At 40.4% G+C, this 17,581-nt stretch overlaps 2 protein-coding genes across 3 annotated transcripts; one reads left to right on the top strand and one right to left on the bottom strand.

Moving 5' to 3' along the window:
- Nucleotides 1-275: 275 nt before the first annotated feature.
- zmynd19 (zinc finger, MYND-type containing 19) lies at nt 276-5,878 on the bottom strand. The gene is made up of 6 exons (XM_012816328.3): nt 5,628-5,878; nt 4,303-4,362; nt 3,413-3,519; nt 3,147-3,287; nt 2,551-2,731; nt 276-2,162 (listed from the first exon to the last, which is right to left on the bottom strand). The coding sequence occupies exons 1-6, from the start codon at nt 5,676-5,678 to the stop codon at nt 2,019-2,021; spliced, it is 684 nt and encodes a 227-aa protein (XP_012671782.1). The 5' UTR covers nt 5,679-5,878; the 3' UTR covers nt 276-2,018.
- Nucleotides 5,879-6,662: 784 nt separating this feature from the next.
- Nucleotides 6,663-17,382, top strand: bspry (B-box and SPRY domain containing). 2 transcript variants are annotated; one of them, XM_031577619.2, is made up of 8 exons: nt 6,663-7,506; nt 7,698-8,033; nt 9,130-9,228; nt 9,628-9,858; nt 10,486-10,511; nt 10,782-10,906; nt 15,320-15,543; nt 15,858-17,382. In XM_031577619.2, the coding sequence occupies exons 2-8, from the start codon at nt 7,719-7,721 to the stop codon at nt 16,167-16,169; spliced, it is 1,332 nt and encodes a 443-aa protein (XP_031433479.1). In that variant the 5' UTR covers nt 6,663-7,506; nt 7,698-7,718; the 3' UTR covers nt 16,170-17,382. The 2 variants fall into 2 exon arrangements, with proteins under 2 accessions (XP_031433479.1, XP_031433478.1); XM_031577618.2 differs by lacking the exon at nt 6,663-7,506 and having other exon boundaries at nt 7,533-8,033.
- The last annotated feature ends 199 nt before the right edge of the window (nt 17,383-17,581 follow it).

Raw genomic sequence — 17,581 nt, 5'->3', positions numbered from 1 at the left:
ATCTTAACCATAGCTACACACTATGTTAACTGTGCTACAGATACATGCACCCTGACGAGGACTCGGTACTGCAACCGTTTGGCTACGACTTGTGCGTTAGTTCAGAAAAGGGGGACAGCGAGAGGAGACCAGCCCAGGGTCACTATGGTGATGCATGTGTAAAGGTTAATCATTCAATTTGAGTAGCTAAATATTAAACTTCCCCTCCCAGGTTATTGCGCTCCAATTAGCACGTTATTGAACACAGAAATAAAAAATAAACAAGACACTCATTATTTCTTTTGGTTTAATTTCTTTTATTAATTTACAGTGATGAGAGATGGTCAGTTATTACCACCTTTTATGCCCATTCACATATTCTTTATTCTATGTAATTATTCTTGTACTGTAATATTCTTAGAAAAAAAAATATTTCCCAGACAGCCCTCACTCTGACATCTCTCCCCCTAAACACAGAAAAGTGTGAGAATACTCAGTGCACAGTGCTTCACCCCATCCAGATAAATAAAATGTCAAAATCATTAACAAAACGAAACAAACAAAACAACTCGTCACATCGTGACTGCTGCTAACACACTTAGGTGTGGGTGTTTGTCAGGGCTGGGCCTTGATCACCTTCCGCGCTGACGGAAGACACGCTTCGGGCATGTATGCACATCCTTTACACAAACAGAGGTGGTGATTTGTGAAATTGAATTTATTATTAAGATAAGTTACCATAAGTTGCTGACGTTAAAAAAAAAAAATAAAACAAAACTGGAATCCAAATAACAAGCTCCTTTCTCACACTAAAAAAAGAAAGGGCAAAGAAAAAACACCCATCTCTGAGTCAACTTAGGTATGTGGATTTTTCAAGTTTTTCCCAGGACATCCCTCAAATGCGAGACTGGGAGACAAGTGGATGTGGACAATCAGCTGGAACGGTCAACCGGACACTGCGGCAGCATACGCAGAATTAATGCATCTGGATTTCGTGAGGGGAGGACTATAGAACATCTTGACAAGTGAGCAAACACAAAAGACATACCCTCCCCAACCCCACCCCCAAAAAAGTAGACAGACAAAAAAACAACCCCCCCCCCGCCCCCTAACAATAACCACTTCATACATGTCCTTCAGTCAATAAGGGCATCTCATACACACATGCACCCTCACATACATACATACATACATACATACATACATACATACATACATACATACATACATACATATATACAAACACACACACACTCACACAATACTGGTAGTGTGAAGGGCCAGACGTGAGCATGGGTGCTCTTGGCAGGTGTATGACCGGGAGGTGATAATGCGAGTCATGTGAGCCTGCAGTCCAACAGGGGTGCAACAGGGGTGGTACAGTGAAGAGGTCCGTGATCCGTAGCATCGGTGTTACAGCAGGTAGAGTCCCTCAAAGCCAGCGTGGGCTGACGTGAAGCTGGGGGTGAGCAGGCGGGCAGGCGAGAAGGGAAGGCCAGCGAGAAGGGGAGAGGAAGGAAAACGGATGAGAGGAGTGAGAGTTCACGCTGACCGTCGACACTTAAAATGCAGTCAATCGAAGAAAAGAGTTCAGTGTGACTTCTCTCTTTAGGTTTTTACTTCTTCTTCTTCTTCTTCTTCTTGTTTTCCTTCATACCCAAAAATACACATCCATAGCAGCAGGTAGAGCTTTGAGGTTGCCCTTTTGAAAGGGAAAAAAATGTTTTGTCACCAAAAAAAAAAAATATGGATTTCCCGTGTTCCCCTTATGGCTTGCTAGGCAAGCCACAGGTATTTGACAGTTCAGGGAAGTATACTTTTTCTTTTTTCCCTCTTTTTTTTTTTTTACTCGGCCCATGCTACCAACCAACTTCACCCCCCCGGTCAACTTTGTCCATCAGCAGATATTCCCCCCCCCCCCCGCCTTTTTTTTCGCACGTCAATTCATAGGTCTCACCACCCACCCACCCCCCAAAAATATCTCCTTTTCCCCTCCTCTTCCAATCCCTCAGCTCTGACTGTGGGTTCGGCCGAATGGATCACCGCTCCGGTTCCGACTCCAGGGCAAGGACCCGCTTGCGTTCGCGGCACTGTTTCTTGTGGGCTGGCCAGTCTCTCTGCTGGCACTGGGAGCCACAGTAGCGTGCCACCTGGCAGCGTCCACATATGTTGAACTCCCTCAGCTGTGGGGCAAGAGAGGGAAAAAAGAGAAAGATTCAGAGACTTTCATCAAGTATGCACAATTTATGCATTAAATAGTTACAACTACAAAGCAATGCAACTGGTTGATCCTTTAAGATTGTGGTTGTGGCTAGTAAGACTTGCACTTCCACAGTGTCATTTTACAAAAATTATACAGAAATGTAATAGTAACATTCTTGTCCCATTTTATTTCACAAACATTTCAGGACTGTGTCCTGAATGCAAAATTAAACAGTCATGGTTTTGTTTAGGAAACCTACTCTCTTCTCAATGATAAGTCATTGCGCTTTGTATTTCACAAACATTGCACACCTGCAATACTAGTTTGAGAACAATACTGTAAACACAGGTCATGGTTAGGAGACTTACTCTCTTTTCGATGAGCGAGCAGGGCGGGTAGTGACACTCGTAGTAAGTGCACGAGCACTCCTCCTCCTCCACCAGCTCGCCGTTGGCGTTGTAGTAGCGCGTGCGGCTCAACTCCAAGTACTGCTCCTCCACGGGGTCGGCAGGCACCTGCTGGATGGCCAGCCAGTACAAGGACTGCTCTCTGGAGGAGAGACACACACACACACACACAGTTGAATTTAAATCTACATGGAGGGGAACCATTATGTTCCCGAAGAGGGGGAATCACAAGACATCTGGCAACTCTTTTTAAATCACGATTCTTAAAACCATGATTCAACAATTCTTGGCAATTCTTCAATATATTTTAATTCCAAGCTGCATCACAACATACTGGAATGTTCATTTGTTCTTTGATGTAAAAGGATGTACTCTTGACTGAAGACTAACATGACATAATAAGCACCCTAAATAAAACAGCTAATACTAACTACCAGAAAGGCCAATGTACCTATGAGTTCACATAATTACTTCACTTGTGTTTTTACTATAAAAATACAGCCTAACAAGTAGCGCATCTACGTAATCAATGGTCAGTACTGTTAGTAGCCGACTACCTTTGTTTGCTGGACAGCTCCTCTGGTTTCGGAGTCCATCCCACAGGCACCAGGCGTAAGTTGTCGAGGCGGTTGTCCACAGTGACCTGGTTTATGTGAACAACTTGAAAACTAGGAGCAATTCCACCTCTGTGCTTCTCCCTGTGGGAACACAATTCATAATTACACTTAACACGAGGATGACAGTAAAAAGAAAACACTGCAACACACCAGTAACAAATGATAGCCTTGGTGAACACTGACGCTTGGGCAGTGCCATGACTCACCAGAGAAGCTCGTGCAATGGCCGACCAGCCCAGCGGCCTTTGCCAATGTCGAAGGCATATGCAAAGATTTTAGCCCCGTTACCATCAGCATCTACCTCCATGCGGGCCTGTAGGAATTAAGAGGAAAAACCTCAGATGTATCGAGGTGGTGCACTAATCTTAAAAGACAAAGATCATGTCTGACCAAACAACTGGAATCTTATAGGCCTGACAGCACCAAACACGAGGAATCTCGGGCACTGACTATACTATTTCAATCACAAAATGTTTGATAACCATCTTCCCTCCATGTCAGACAACACTGATAAGATTAACACTACCTTGCTATGCATTAATACTCTGCAGACACAGACATATCGAAGAGGGAGCAATTTGACCTATATGTTGAGGGTACATTAGATTTATGTCTGAGCCAAGAATATGTCTAATGCAGACCCTTTCACAGGTAGGCAGGCCATCCTGTTAAAAATGATGCACACCTGTATACGATTCCCATTTCAGTGAAGTCTGTCAACTATCCATTAGTAGCAACATTATCCATCTATTGTCTGAACTGTACAAAAAGTTATGTGGATCAGTGGATAACATACATCAGTTCAAATTTGTAATGTGGTGTTTACTTTGTAAACCATATAAGATACAGGTGTGTGACACTTTCAGATTTGAGGACATACAGTCTGTTCGCAACAGCTGTACATGGTCTCTACACAAGGCGAATCAGACTACTAACAGATCCGTGCCTTTCAAAATACTTCATGCCAGACATCCTTCACCTTGAACCTATATGTGCTGACAGGGTTGCAATGTCTCAGTTTTTACTCCCAAATGAGACATGGTCACCTCAACCTATTCTCATGTCAAAATGTGTACATAAACAAACTATTTCTTACCTCAAAGGCATAATTTTCCACCAATGGTATGTCCTGCTCATCAATCAGTGTGTACTTTGTCTGAAAACAATAGAAATGCATGTATATTACCAGATGCTATTTATACACACAAAAAACATTGATTACCCCTGCCATCATTGATTAGTAACAAGATTACCCCTGTCATCTTACTAAAAGCTGTAATACTGTAAAACGATGTGCTTATAGTGATGTCTCCATTACTTAAAAGAACAACATTGTTGTACTCCCAAGTATATGTCCGCAAGCACAGAATAATTGCAAGGATTTAATGATGATAAAACACAGCAAGTGGCACCCTACACAACGACGAACACAGCACAATATAGACATAACCAGATAATAGATAACTCCACAACGTAATCTCGACCGTGTCTCATGTGATGTGGTTGCATGTAGTTAAGATACATCAGGAAATAACTTCACGTTGAGAAGTTTGTCGACATATTCCTGCTCATCGGCTGCCCTCTAGTGTTACAGCCCAAAGGCCTCAAACACAACAACGAGATTACGGAAAAATATCGTTCAGCTAACGTCAACTGACTATTGGTGACATAAACAATTACCTGCAGGTGATGTCAATGGTTACACTGCTTGGAAAAAGACAACAACGAAGACAAATGGCCGAGAAACGATCACATATGATTGATCCATTAACGTTAATCAAATTATGTTTCAGTAATGGAGCGTCAACTGAACCACAAAATGTGATTGATGGCTAGTTAGCAATATAGCCGTTGTTTACTAGTCATTGCCAACATGCCGGGTCGAGTCACGTTGGAAGGGATCCCTGTTGACGGCTTCTAGGATATTTTCAGCTAGCCAGCTCGGTGTATGTTTAATGCTAGCTACAAAGTTAGCAACCTACTAGAAGTAAGATGCTCAGCCAAAACCGAATGCTCATAAACGATAACATTCTAACATCTACATCAACTCGACTGAAAGGACATGTCAAGTCGCGTTAAGCAGGCTAATTGCTAATATAAGAGCAAGCCAAATGTTACGGTGTTCTCGTATCTGGCTAACTAGCTAATGGGCAGGCACTACTGGTAGGCGGCTTCGTGCGACAAACCGAAATTGGGCAAACTAGCTAGCTAGCTGGCTGGCTAATTATGCGCTCCCTAAAGGTGATTTGTTTCTTGACAACGACTTCGACGTTGCGAGCAGAAAAATCTTCCAGACAGCAATTATAAAAAGCATAGGTAGCTGCAAGATTTCGCGGAGAGCCCTCAACAAGCCATTTTGTAAATGGTTTTGTGATCCCCTCCCCTTCTTGTCGCACATGGCAGCGCCAGGATTCAGCTCACCTTCCCGGCCACACGGCCAAGTCGAACAATCCCAAGCTTGAAATCCGACATTAGGAGGGCGAGTAGGTGTGGAGCGATATGAGAAGGCGGGTGAGGCGATATCCCAATTATTTAAAAGAACTAGTGAGGGCGACCCCGTAGCCCCACGTCGCTCTAAGTTTGGTTTATTAGGGTCAGCCGAAGCTCGACTCTTCCCCACCCGCTTCCAAACCTCCGTGAGACACCGCTGAGTGGCGTTGGAAAACGAGTCGGTGTTAGGGGGCGGGAGAAAGGGATGTTAGCACGTGATCCAATTGGAAACTAGAACAAAAAGACACATGTCCAATTGGGAATGCTGTTGTTTGACTTCACATATTTGACGTACAAAGTCTGATCTATCTGCCCAATCAAGAACAGGGTCTTTGTGTACACTACCACCCCATTTACTCTACGTCATCACGCACTCCATCACTGCTTCCTGTATGTTGAAAAAACAGGCAATTTTAGCGCGAAAGGTAATGTTTGGGTGACTCATGACTGTCAGATGGCCACACAGGCGTTGCTACGTATATTTCCTGACAGATACAGCCGTCGACGATTTAACACAAAGACACCTTTCATTTTAATACAATTATTACCATAAGGGTTTCTCCATAACAATTTAAGTAAAAAATTTTTTTCACTTTTGGCTTAGTCAGGCTATTCTTCAAGGCTTTGAACTTTCAACAGACCTACAGAAACTTGGAAACTGTGCAGAGCAATTTATTTAGTTATGAATAGACTTCTTCCCCTTAACAAAAATGATAAAGTTATAGTTACCATAATTGATGGGAGTGGGATCGAGGTTGACTAAAGGTGATTTGCCCCTGATGTGGACCTGACCACTGGGGGCAGCGCTGGAGGTCCAATGGCTTTATGCTCATTGGTTTTCTCCCACTGGTAAGTTACAGACAAACCGCCCCCCGTTTTGCCACTCGCTTTCAAGACGTTTCTGTCTGTAGTTATACCTCTTCACTCATTTTCACCAACCAGTACCATTTAAGCCTATAGATGTTTCCAGTGCGTGACATGACTTTAATTGACCAAGTTATTTTTTCACCTTGAACTCCTAGGCCTACCATAAACTTCCGTTTAGAGGCTCATATTTTAAATATACTACGCCTATGTCAATGATATCATATTAAGTCAGCCAAGGGATCAGGCCAGTGGTAAATAGCTGTAATATAGGCTAATGATAATTTATTAAAATTGTACAGATACCCAAAATAACAGTAGCCTATAACTTGGCTACTGCGTAACACCGCAAAACAACATTAAAGTAGCCTAGTCTACAAAAATCCATATATAAAACAACTAAGAGGCTTCCCCAAGGTTTAACACACAATAAAGACAGAGAAGTTACAAGAAATCAAAGCAGAACGAGCCATATGAGCAATAGGCTACCATTTAAAACGTGATAAGATGCTGTTTTTTTTTTTTTCAATAGCTTTCGTGTTTAGAGGATACTTCCATCATTCCCCTTCATTTTAACCCGAATCATCTTATTTGGCTATAGTTCATTTTATAGTTGTAGATTAATTAACATACACTCGGACGTAGGCTATTGAGTTATTTTACAATTCATTTTCAATTTAGGCTATGATGACCTGAGAGGTCCATCCTACCGATTGCGAAGCAAGCCTATTTGTCATGGTTGAGTAACCAGTTTCAGAACTATCTTTGTCTTCGACTCTAAACCAGTGGGATAGGCTGGATAATAGTGTCTAGAAAAAGAGGAGAGGCTGAAACCGGGGATGAAACCTAATTGTTCTTGCTGGGATATTAAATGGCGATACAACCAGACCTGCTCTTCAACTACTAAGCTAGGGCTCAGCTTCCGTGTTGTGCACCTGCGGAACAGGTAGGCTACACACCTGTTCTGCGTCATTGTCCAGAAGTGAATACATCTTCGATTGTTAAAGTGCATAATTATTGATTTTTGTAGCTGAACACCGTCGACGATTTAATCCGAAAAAGAACAGGTTTATACCATACCGCGGTGGCATGACTGAGGACAGAGGAATTTGCGATTTAGCTGTGGTGTCCTTACAGGACAGCGAGCCAGAGGCCGAAATGGAAGACGGAGAGAGTCATGCCTACCATCGGGGGGAAAAAGACTCAAAACAGCCCGAAGGTACTACTAAACATCCGTTCAATGGAGGTATGGACAATGTTAACGTGAGTGGACACTCTGTTACTTTAACATCAACAAACAATCCAAAGTCCGAAATAGAGCCCTCTACACTGAAGACCTGCGTTGACCACGACTCTGAGTTGGACTCGTTTTGCAGTTCCGAGGGGAAACTTATATGTTCTCTCTGCGCCATTTCGGGACCGTGTCAGGGTCATACAGTGACAGCACTCGCCACTCAAGCAACAGCAGTGAGGGTGAGTGATGTGTTAAGAAGTGCTCGATTTAATTTAATAAAACTCACAAACAGCCTTGCTATCTCAGTTAAATATTTTCTCGAAACCAAGGTGAACGAGGAAGTTGGTTGGGGCATATGTTTAGGCTCATATTAGGTTACGTTTTATGCATTTTTTTCTGGATTATATATGCAATTACATCATATGAATTGCAACATTGTTTGTTTTCATACACCTGGCTGTTTAAGCTACTCATGATTGACTCAGCCACAACATTACAAACCTGTGGCAGTGTAGGGTGTTTGCAACATCTGTATTTCATGAAACATTGACACAGTTACAACTAGGGCGGTATTATCAGTATGTAGTTGAATGAAATAGTTTTTTTTCTTCATAGTTATTGCCAGAAAATTGACTATGAATTTAAATACATGTATAGTTATACATATGTCATAACATGCAAAATTATTTAAGGGGAGGTTAGTTTAGGAGCATGTCATGGATTTGGGGCTGTTGTCCTAGATGGTATAAAATATGCAGCAAAAAAAATTAAATAGAAATGCAAGTTGATGCTGATATCAATAGTTCTTTAAAGACATGTGGTACTCATGCTTTGGATACATTCAGCAATGAAGGAAGCTCTTCCCAACCTTTAATGCCTCTGACATAATATGCCCAATCACCCATCATTAGGGGATTATAAGAAAATAATCTGCAAATCTGAATCCTAAAGGTTATTGTACTCCAGTATCAGTAGCTGTTTGTTTTAAATATGACCCGCACTCACACATTCAGATCAAAGTGTGCTTGTACAAATCTTATTGAACCTGGGATTTTTGAAGGTGCCAGGGACAGCATTGCTTCTAACAAAGTCAACTGTGAAGTATTTTTAAGAAGTAGGATAGATTTGGAGATTTGGAGACAGTGGTGAACAGACCTTCTGATTGTGTTTGAACATTCTATTTTTCTGGCTCAAAGTCAGTGTTATTTCTTGTGAAGACAGTACTGTGCATCATCCTGTTTCTGTTTCTCAAAAGACTATGCTGTATGTTGCACATTAATCAGTTAATAAGTTATTAAGTTAATAAGAAATGAATGCATGTGCTTATGTGTACAGAATCAGCTTGTGGACAGTTGTGAGAAGATGCAGCTGCAAGCATCACGGATTGAGCGCTTTATAAGCCAAACATTGTCTGCCAAAGAGAAAGCAGTGCAGGTAGGAACTGTGTGGTTATCCCACTACTAAGACTAGGTGTGTTTGAATTTGTGTGGATTTTAATTCCAGTGCAATACATGCAAATAAAAAGCTTTATGATGGATCCAACAGAACAACAGAATTTGTTTGGAAAAGGATGGTCATTCCCAAGCACTATTCGTTCACTTAAAATAAAACATAATACTGGTCTTTGGCTTGTCGACCTTTCTGTATGTGGGTGGGTGTGAATGTGTGTGTGTGTGTGTGTTTGAATGTGTGTGTATACACTTGTTAGTCCTCTATACAATATGTTTAGTTGTACATTTCTATTGTATGGAGGTGCATGTGTCTGTGTGTGTGTTTGTGCATGTATATCTGTGCTTTTGTCTACATCTATTCATTTATACTGGCTGTACACAGGCTGACGCTAGTGCAGCGCGGGAACGGGTGCTGGCCCAGGTGAATGCCGTGCGGGAGGCCCTGGATGAGGAAGAACAGCGCCTCCTGGAGGCTGTGCAGAAGGAGCAGGAACGCGTGGAGCAGTGTCTCCTCACGCAGCGCGCCCACTGGAGCCAGGCCCTCACGACACTTGCACACACACGCACCAACCTGGTGCACACTCTCACACACTCACAGGACGCACAGCTGGTGGTGAGACCTCAAGACACTTCATTAGCTCTGAGGACAATAAGGAAGCACATCATCTTGTGAAACAGTGTCAACTGACAAAAGTAAAAGGGAAGGTCTAGAGAAGTACCGACAGATTGAGAAAGAGATGTACTGGTTGGCTGACACAGTGTCAGTACTCAGACAAATATATGTCTACATGACAATATGTAATGGCTGTTTTGTTTGACAGTGTAAATCATTTGCTTCTACAGTTTAAATATTGGTAAATGCCATTGAGCTTCCATTATATGTTTTATTCTCTTAATGCTGTGTCCAAATAATCTAAGAAAATTGGGACAATACATTTGGGAAGACCATTTCACAATGGTCTTGGGGTACATTAATAATCTATATAAATGTGACTGGCTAGAGTATTACTTTAAAAGGTAACATTTGTATTTAGGTTGTGAGATTGAGATATGAAGGAACATCACATTGAAAGGCTATTAAGGGTTTTACTACAACTGCGCCAACTGATGTTTATGTGTCATAGTAGTTTGTCCCTAGTATGTTCAGGTGCTAAGATATAATTCATTTGAAATCAATACAGTAAATTATGAGAATAATTATGATAATGGAGGCATTGATCATGTTAATTTTGTTTTCCAGACATCCAGTCAAGAAATATCTGACAGGTAAATAAATACATTAAAATGAAAAATTGATTTCATGCTTTTAAGCCATTTAAGTATTTTTTGTCAGATGATGGATCAGAATGGATTATTTCCAATGTATGTTATATGCCTTAGGAATACTTAGGAATTACTGACTCTCTTGTAGGCCAACAGGGAAAAGTCACATGTGCTTGTGAAAAGTTACTCATTGATAAAAAAAAGTCCTTTGCCATTGTGTGTGTATGTGCGTATGTGTGAATGTGCGTGTGTGTGTGTGTGTGTGTGTTTAAGGTTGGAGGAGGCCGAGGGAGTGGGGGAGCCACGTGACACTGAGCAGCTAAACCTGAGCTCTGACTGCAGTGACAGCAGACTCATGCAGGGCCTGTGGGCCAGTGCTGTTCTTCTGGGCCCCTCAGGTCAGTCACAGGCCTAGTATAGCATACCTCACATAGTCTACTGACATTGTGGTGTTCTAAAACACACTCATATTCTGATTCTGACTTCATTCCTCCTGTTTTGTTATTACTACCGTTACTAGTACTACTACTATTCCACTGTTACCACTACCCTTACTAGTACTACTACTATTACTACTGTTACCACTACCCTTACTAGTACTACTACTATTACTACTGCTACCACTACCCTTACTAGTACTACTACTATTACTACTGTTACCCTTACTAGTACTAATATTACTACTCTTACCCTTACTAGTACTACTACTATTACTACTGTTACCACTACCCTTACTAGTACTACTACTATTACTACTGTTACCCTTACTAGTACTACTATTACTACTGTTACCACTACCCTTACTAGTACTGCTTTTACTAATGTTACCACTACCCTTACTAGTACTGCTACTGTTACCACTACCCTTACTAGTACTACTACTATTACTACTGCTACCACTACCCTTACTAGTACTACTATTACTACTCTTACCCTTACTAGTACTACTATTACTACTGTTACCACTACCCTTACTAGTACTACTATTACTACTGTTACCACTACCCTTACTAGTACTACTTTAACTACTCTTACCACTACCCTTACTAGTACTACTACTATTACTACTGCTACCACTAACCTTACTAGTACTACTATTACTACTCTTACCCTTACTAGTACTACTATTACTACTGTTACCACTACCCTTACTAGTACTGCTTTAACTACTCTTACCACTAACCTTACTAGTCCTACTGTTACTACTCTTACCCTTACTAGTACTACTTTTCTTCCCTTAACTGCTTAGAATAGAAGTTAGTAATAGTATTCAAAATACATTGAAGACCCACTACTTCTGTGATCACTCACGTTGACAGGATTATACCTCTGAAAATGCTTTTCTACCTCTTAGCCCTGCTTTTCTATATTCAGTCATTTCACACCTGCGCTGCAGCTTTCTTTCAGCTGTTTTTCAATCTGTTGTTGCTTATGTTGAACTCCACCGGAATTTGATAAATGTAAAAATGTCTGCCAAATAAATAAATGTAAATGTAAAAGCTTTTACTCTTGCATTGCTCATCTAGCATTGCTCCTGTAACTACTTAAAATATCACCTGCACTCGAACATCACCAATAGTGGCTGTATTGGTTAGAAATACATCAACATTTCTCAGCTTGGCACCGCTGGTATGAAGTCTGCACTTCGGAAATCATAACAGGTGGTAAATGACACCCAACGGTGCCATTATAGTGATCTTTCATTATAAAATGAGTAAATAATTGTCATTTAAAATGAGGAGCTTTCCACTCTTCTTTCTACGATTCACTCATAATGTGTTCTATTGCCCATCCTCTGTTTCCAACAGGATATGGCCTGTTAGGTGTTTCCCAAAATATTATAACATAAGAATATAAGGAAACAGCAAGTACATTAACCTTGGATAGCAGGGGGTTAAGGATGGAATTTAACAGCATGCATTTTTCGAGCCAAGAGTCACCGATATACAATTAAAACATTACATGTTGAGTATTAATCATTTTATCACTCCATGCCACCTTTAAGTCATTTCAACACCCTCATCATTTTACCCCACACAAAAATAAGTTGTTCAAATTACTTAATATTGTTATGTCAATGATTTCAACATAACTGAGTTGTGTTCAAACTCATTTAATACTATTATTACAGAGGAAATAACTAACTTATGTAAAACCAACAAGACTGTATTAAGTAATTACAATATTATTTGGTCAAGTTAGCCTTAATTGATCAGGCAGTGTTCATCTAACTAAACAGACCTTCATTACACTGACATAACTCACTTATGTAATTCTAACTCAACTGGATTTACTAACACCAACTGAACAACTCCTTGTATTTCCAACTTAACTCACTTGAATAAAGATTACTTAAATGGTTTTCATTGGTATAAAGCCTAGTTATGTCAACAATCGCCGTGAATTTGACTTCTGCATTTCCCCATCCCGGATTGTCCTTCCTCCAGGACCCCAGGGCAGCTTTTAAGCGCCCGGGGACCAAGTGAAGTGAACCGTCCATCTTGGTCAGGGATTGATAGAAGAGTGTGCTGTTGGGGTTCTTGTGGACACTGGGAGAACATGCAAACTCCACACAGAGATACCTAGAGATACCTAGCCCACCTGAACACTGAAGGTCTGGGGAGGACTTGCCCCCCTAACCAACAGTGGCCCATGCGGGAATCGAACCCATGACTTTCTTGCTGTGAGGCGGCAGTGCAGGGACCTGAGCCACCATGCCATACCTTGGTTCTGTAATATTATTTATTACCAATGGAAAACGACAACCATCATGTGATATCAACGTGATATCATTCAACACATACCAAACTCTGGGTGTGGTAAAGAAAGCATTTTTAGTTTTATATAAAATTATTATTTATTATTAATTGAGCTTTTACATGTATCTTCAAGGACTGTCAGGCAAATCATCTACATTTAGTTATCAAATATTGAAATGTATTATATGGCAACGACAGTACGAACATTCTGATTGGCTAATGCCACCCGCGTATTGCCCTATTCACCGGTTATTCCGGATCCTTATTGCTCTCTGACGACAAGATCGCTATTTTAATGTATGTCTGTCAGGTAGCATTTTGTTAATTGGCTAGCTCGTTAGCTAGCTAACATGTACTCATATATGCTTGATTTTCGCAAGACAAATACAGTAGGACCAGTAATATCACTCTTAAACCATGCACTAATGTTTCAACATCACAGAATATATATATATACTAGTGCTGTCAGTTTAACGCGTTATTAACGGCGTGAACGCAAACCCATTTTAACGCCGTTCATTTTTTTATCGCGAGATTAACGCGAATTTTTTTTTTTTTTTTTTTTTTTTTAGATTAACGTTCTTTTTGGCCTCGAAACTGTGTAATATGCTAACGGTACGGTTTGAGTGAATGGTGAGTGCAATAAGGCGAAATGGATGATAAAAAGCTTCTGAATGGAACGTTTACTTTTAAAAGTTGTGTTGTGCAAAAGAAGCAAGCTTCACTGTTGTCCGAAAATGTCAACAGGCAGCTGGCTGAAAGCAAATAAGTAGTAGGCTTACCTTTTATTGGTAACCTAACTGTTACGGTTCATTGTTTCTGAAATAAGAGGCCTGACTGCTATGTTCCCAGCAAACTTGAAAAAAAAGAAAATATTAAGCCATCATTTAACTGCACTATAGGCTGAGTCCTTGTTTACCTGAAATGTGCACTTTATAATTTTATTTTGTACCGCCCTGTTTGGCAATGTTGGTTTTCAATAAAATAAAACATTTGCATAAAGCAAGCCAATCCACTTTTCCATGTTGATAAGGGCATTCAAATAAAAATAAAATGATGGAAAAAATAAATAAACGAAGGGACATTTAGAATAGATAAAAATTTGCGATTAATCGCGATTCATTTTGAGTTAACTATGACATGAATGCGATTAATCGCGATTAAATATTTTAATCGTTTGACAGCACTAATATATACAGATTGTGTTATGTTGAATTAACTTAGCTGGCTTCTTTTGCTTTAACAAGTTTTCATTTTAAGTTAGACTTACTAAAGTGGACTAGATTTAGAGGTGATTGTGCATTTTAAGTTAGACTTAAGTTAGACTTACTAAAGTGGACTAGATTTTAGAGGTGATTGATCATTTTAAGTTAGACTTACTAAAGTGGACTACATTTTAGAGGTGATTGTGCCATTCACTCAACAGTGTTATGTTGAATTAACTTAGCTGGCTTCATTTGCTTTAACAAGTTTTCATTTTAAGTTAGACTTACTAAAGTGGACTAGATTTTAAAACCAAACACAGAAATGTTAATTAAATTGAATATAAGTACATTTATTTGATTCAGCAACTCACAGAGTTCACTTTTTTGAGTGCAGACCATTTCCCTGTGCTGGTCCTAGAATGTGTCTTCTTCCCTATTTGGCCAATCCCACAACTCTCTTTGGCATGATTATCGTTTTTTCTAGTCCCTTGAGAAAATGTAGTTATCTAGTCAGAGTATCAATTCAAAGATCAGAGTCATGGTTGAAACACAGTCTCTTTTTGGAAAACCACACCGTACCACATTGTACCAGCTACAATAAAAGCCTTTAACAAAATGAACCAGCTACAATAAATGCAGATTTTTGTTATAATGTTAGTTGTAAAGTAATATCAAATAATTGTGTTTGTAATATGGCAAATAATTATATTTTGTGTGGCGCAAAACATTATGGTGACATTTAACACAGTGTATATTTTGTACTGAATGTTATTTTTAAGTTATGTACAGTTTATAATATACTTATTTCATTAATCTCACTGGGAAGCTCTTTATAATCTCCCTCCAGCTCATGGTCCGGCCAACCTGCGTTTCCAGGAGCGTTCGATCAGCTCCATGCTCTCCCTGTCTACTGACGAGTGCACGCTCACCTTCCTGCCCAAGCGCGCCCGCCAGTCCCCTCCTTATGACCCGGCACGCTTCGACTGCTGGCCCAACGCGCTCGGCACCCTGGCCATCTCCTCTGGAACCCACAGCTGGGTGCTGGACGTGGGTCAAAGTGATGCCTACAAGGTCTGTCTTTTTGCACTTTAGGATCGTTTTAACTGTCCTCCTTTCTCTCTCTCTCTCTCTCTCTCTCTCTCTCTCTCTCTCTTTCTTTCTCTCTCTATTTAATCGTCTCATGGACTTTCCTATAAATTATCCATCTTGAATTTTTTTAACTGCTTAATTTTGTTTCATTTTGTGCCACTTTAACACAATGTGTTATGGCTGAAGGCTGGTGTATGAAGTATTTTTTTTCATTCTACATTATCTTCTTCCTCTTCCTCTTTCCTCTTCTTCTTGATCTTCTTCTTTCTTCTCATTCTCCTCCGTCTTCCCCTTAGGTTGGTGTGTGTTATGCCAGTATGGATCGTAAGGGGTCTGGAAATGGGGCACGGCTGGGCTACAACGACCGCTCCTGGGTGCTGTCGCACTACGAGGGCGACTTCACCTTCTGCCACGCCGGGCGCCACGTGGCTCTCCACCTGATTCAGAGACCCAAGCATGTAGGGATGCTGGTGGACTGGCCCAGTCAGACACTGGTGTTCTATGACCCGGACTCTTACTGCGTCCTGCATGCCATCAGTCACCCCTTCAGCGCCCCCCTGCTGCCCGCTTGTGCGGTGGCAGACCACAGCGTCACACTGCTGCATTAAGCAGAGCAGGGCAGGTGGACAAAGGTGGAGTTGTAGCACAATATATATAATAAAAAGAGAATGTAAAGTCTACTAATTATTTTGCTGCTGCAGTGCAAAAATCATGAGCTTGTACACCGGTGCAAAGAATACTCACTTTGGTACACAACAGTCTGCGCCCAGTACATCTTTTGAGAACATCTCATATTCACTTGTCAACTCATCCCAGCATGTCTGGATTGATTAATTGATGGATTGATGAATGGTCATGACCTGAGGCTCTTTCAGTGAAAATATTAATGTCCGGATTCTTAAACTATGGGTTGCAGATTCACTCTATGTTAGTGACACCACTAGTGTATGAAAACACTGAAGACTATTTTTCCAAGAAGCCACTGGTGTGTTCATCTAAGTGTGTTTATATTATTTACTTTCAGCCCTTACTCTTAACGACAGCTTACTGAATAATAATGTTGGGACCCATATGCTATATCATGCATGCCACACATTTCAATGTTGGGTTATAATATTGATTACTGACTGATTAGTGTTGTTGATATGTTGTTCATGCTATCTTGATTTTTTTTGCATCATTCATCAATCACCTTAAAGTATTTATATTGATTGTAAAGCTTATTATACTCTGTGTAGTTATGATTAGGCAGATCAACATATGTATTATGTGCTAGTAGAATCTTAAGGAATGGTTATAATTATGTTTTATTGTGAACATGTCATGTTTATTTATTAATGCAATGTTATTTAATAATGACATCAGTTATAAAAACTGAAGTGGAAAATGTGTAAGGAGTGTGCTGTCTGTATTATGCTTGAAGGATTATAAAGTCAACGCATGAAGTAGATTGTATTTTTAAATGTTTCCGTTTAGGTGATAAAATGTATGTTTCAGTGCTGGCAATATCCTGTTGGCTATAATGTAGCCTTATTCAATGAGACAACTTAAGAAAGAAAGGAAAGTGAAAGGAAAGTGAAGACCAGCAGGTGGCAGTAGTGCATAAACATGTGAGGGACTAGCCTATACCACAAGTCATTACTGGATACCAGACAGGTTACAAGGGTAACACTGAACTTTGCGAATGTGGGTCTGTGACATCACCACCACCAAATCATCAAGTGCAGTAAAGCTGTGTGTGATGTGTAAAGTGCAGAGTTGTGTCTGTATGGTCTTACTTGTAGTGTGTCTAATAAACTGGCCTCACCTGCGAACAAGCCACGCAGTGAGAATTTCTTTTTGATACAATGTGTGAAAATAATCAGAAACGTATGTTACTGTAAGTTAAAGGTGCTATTAGTTATTTTTGTTGTGAAAAATGAAAAGCTTCTAGACCTACAGAAATGTCATATGTTATCATTGACACATGTCTTTAGGTTAATAATATACAGTATGTCTGTGGGTTTATAGTTTTGAATTG

Source organism: Clupea harengus, chromosome 12 (assembly GCF_900700415.2).
Source record: "Clupea harengus chromosome 12, Ch_v2.0.2, whole genome shotgun sequence".
Classification (NCBI taxonomy): Eukaryota; Metazoa; Chordata; class Actinopteri; order Clupeiformes; family Clupeidae; genus Clupea; species Clupea harengus.
Note: the sequence above shows the minus strand (reverse complement) of the source record. Positions and strands in the feature narration are given on the sequence as shown.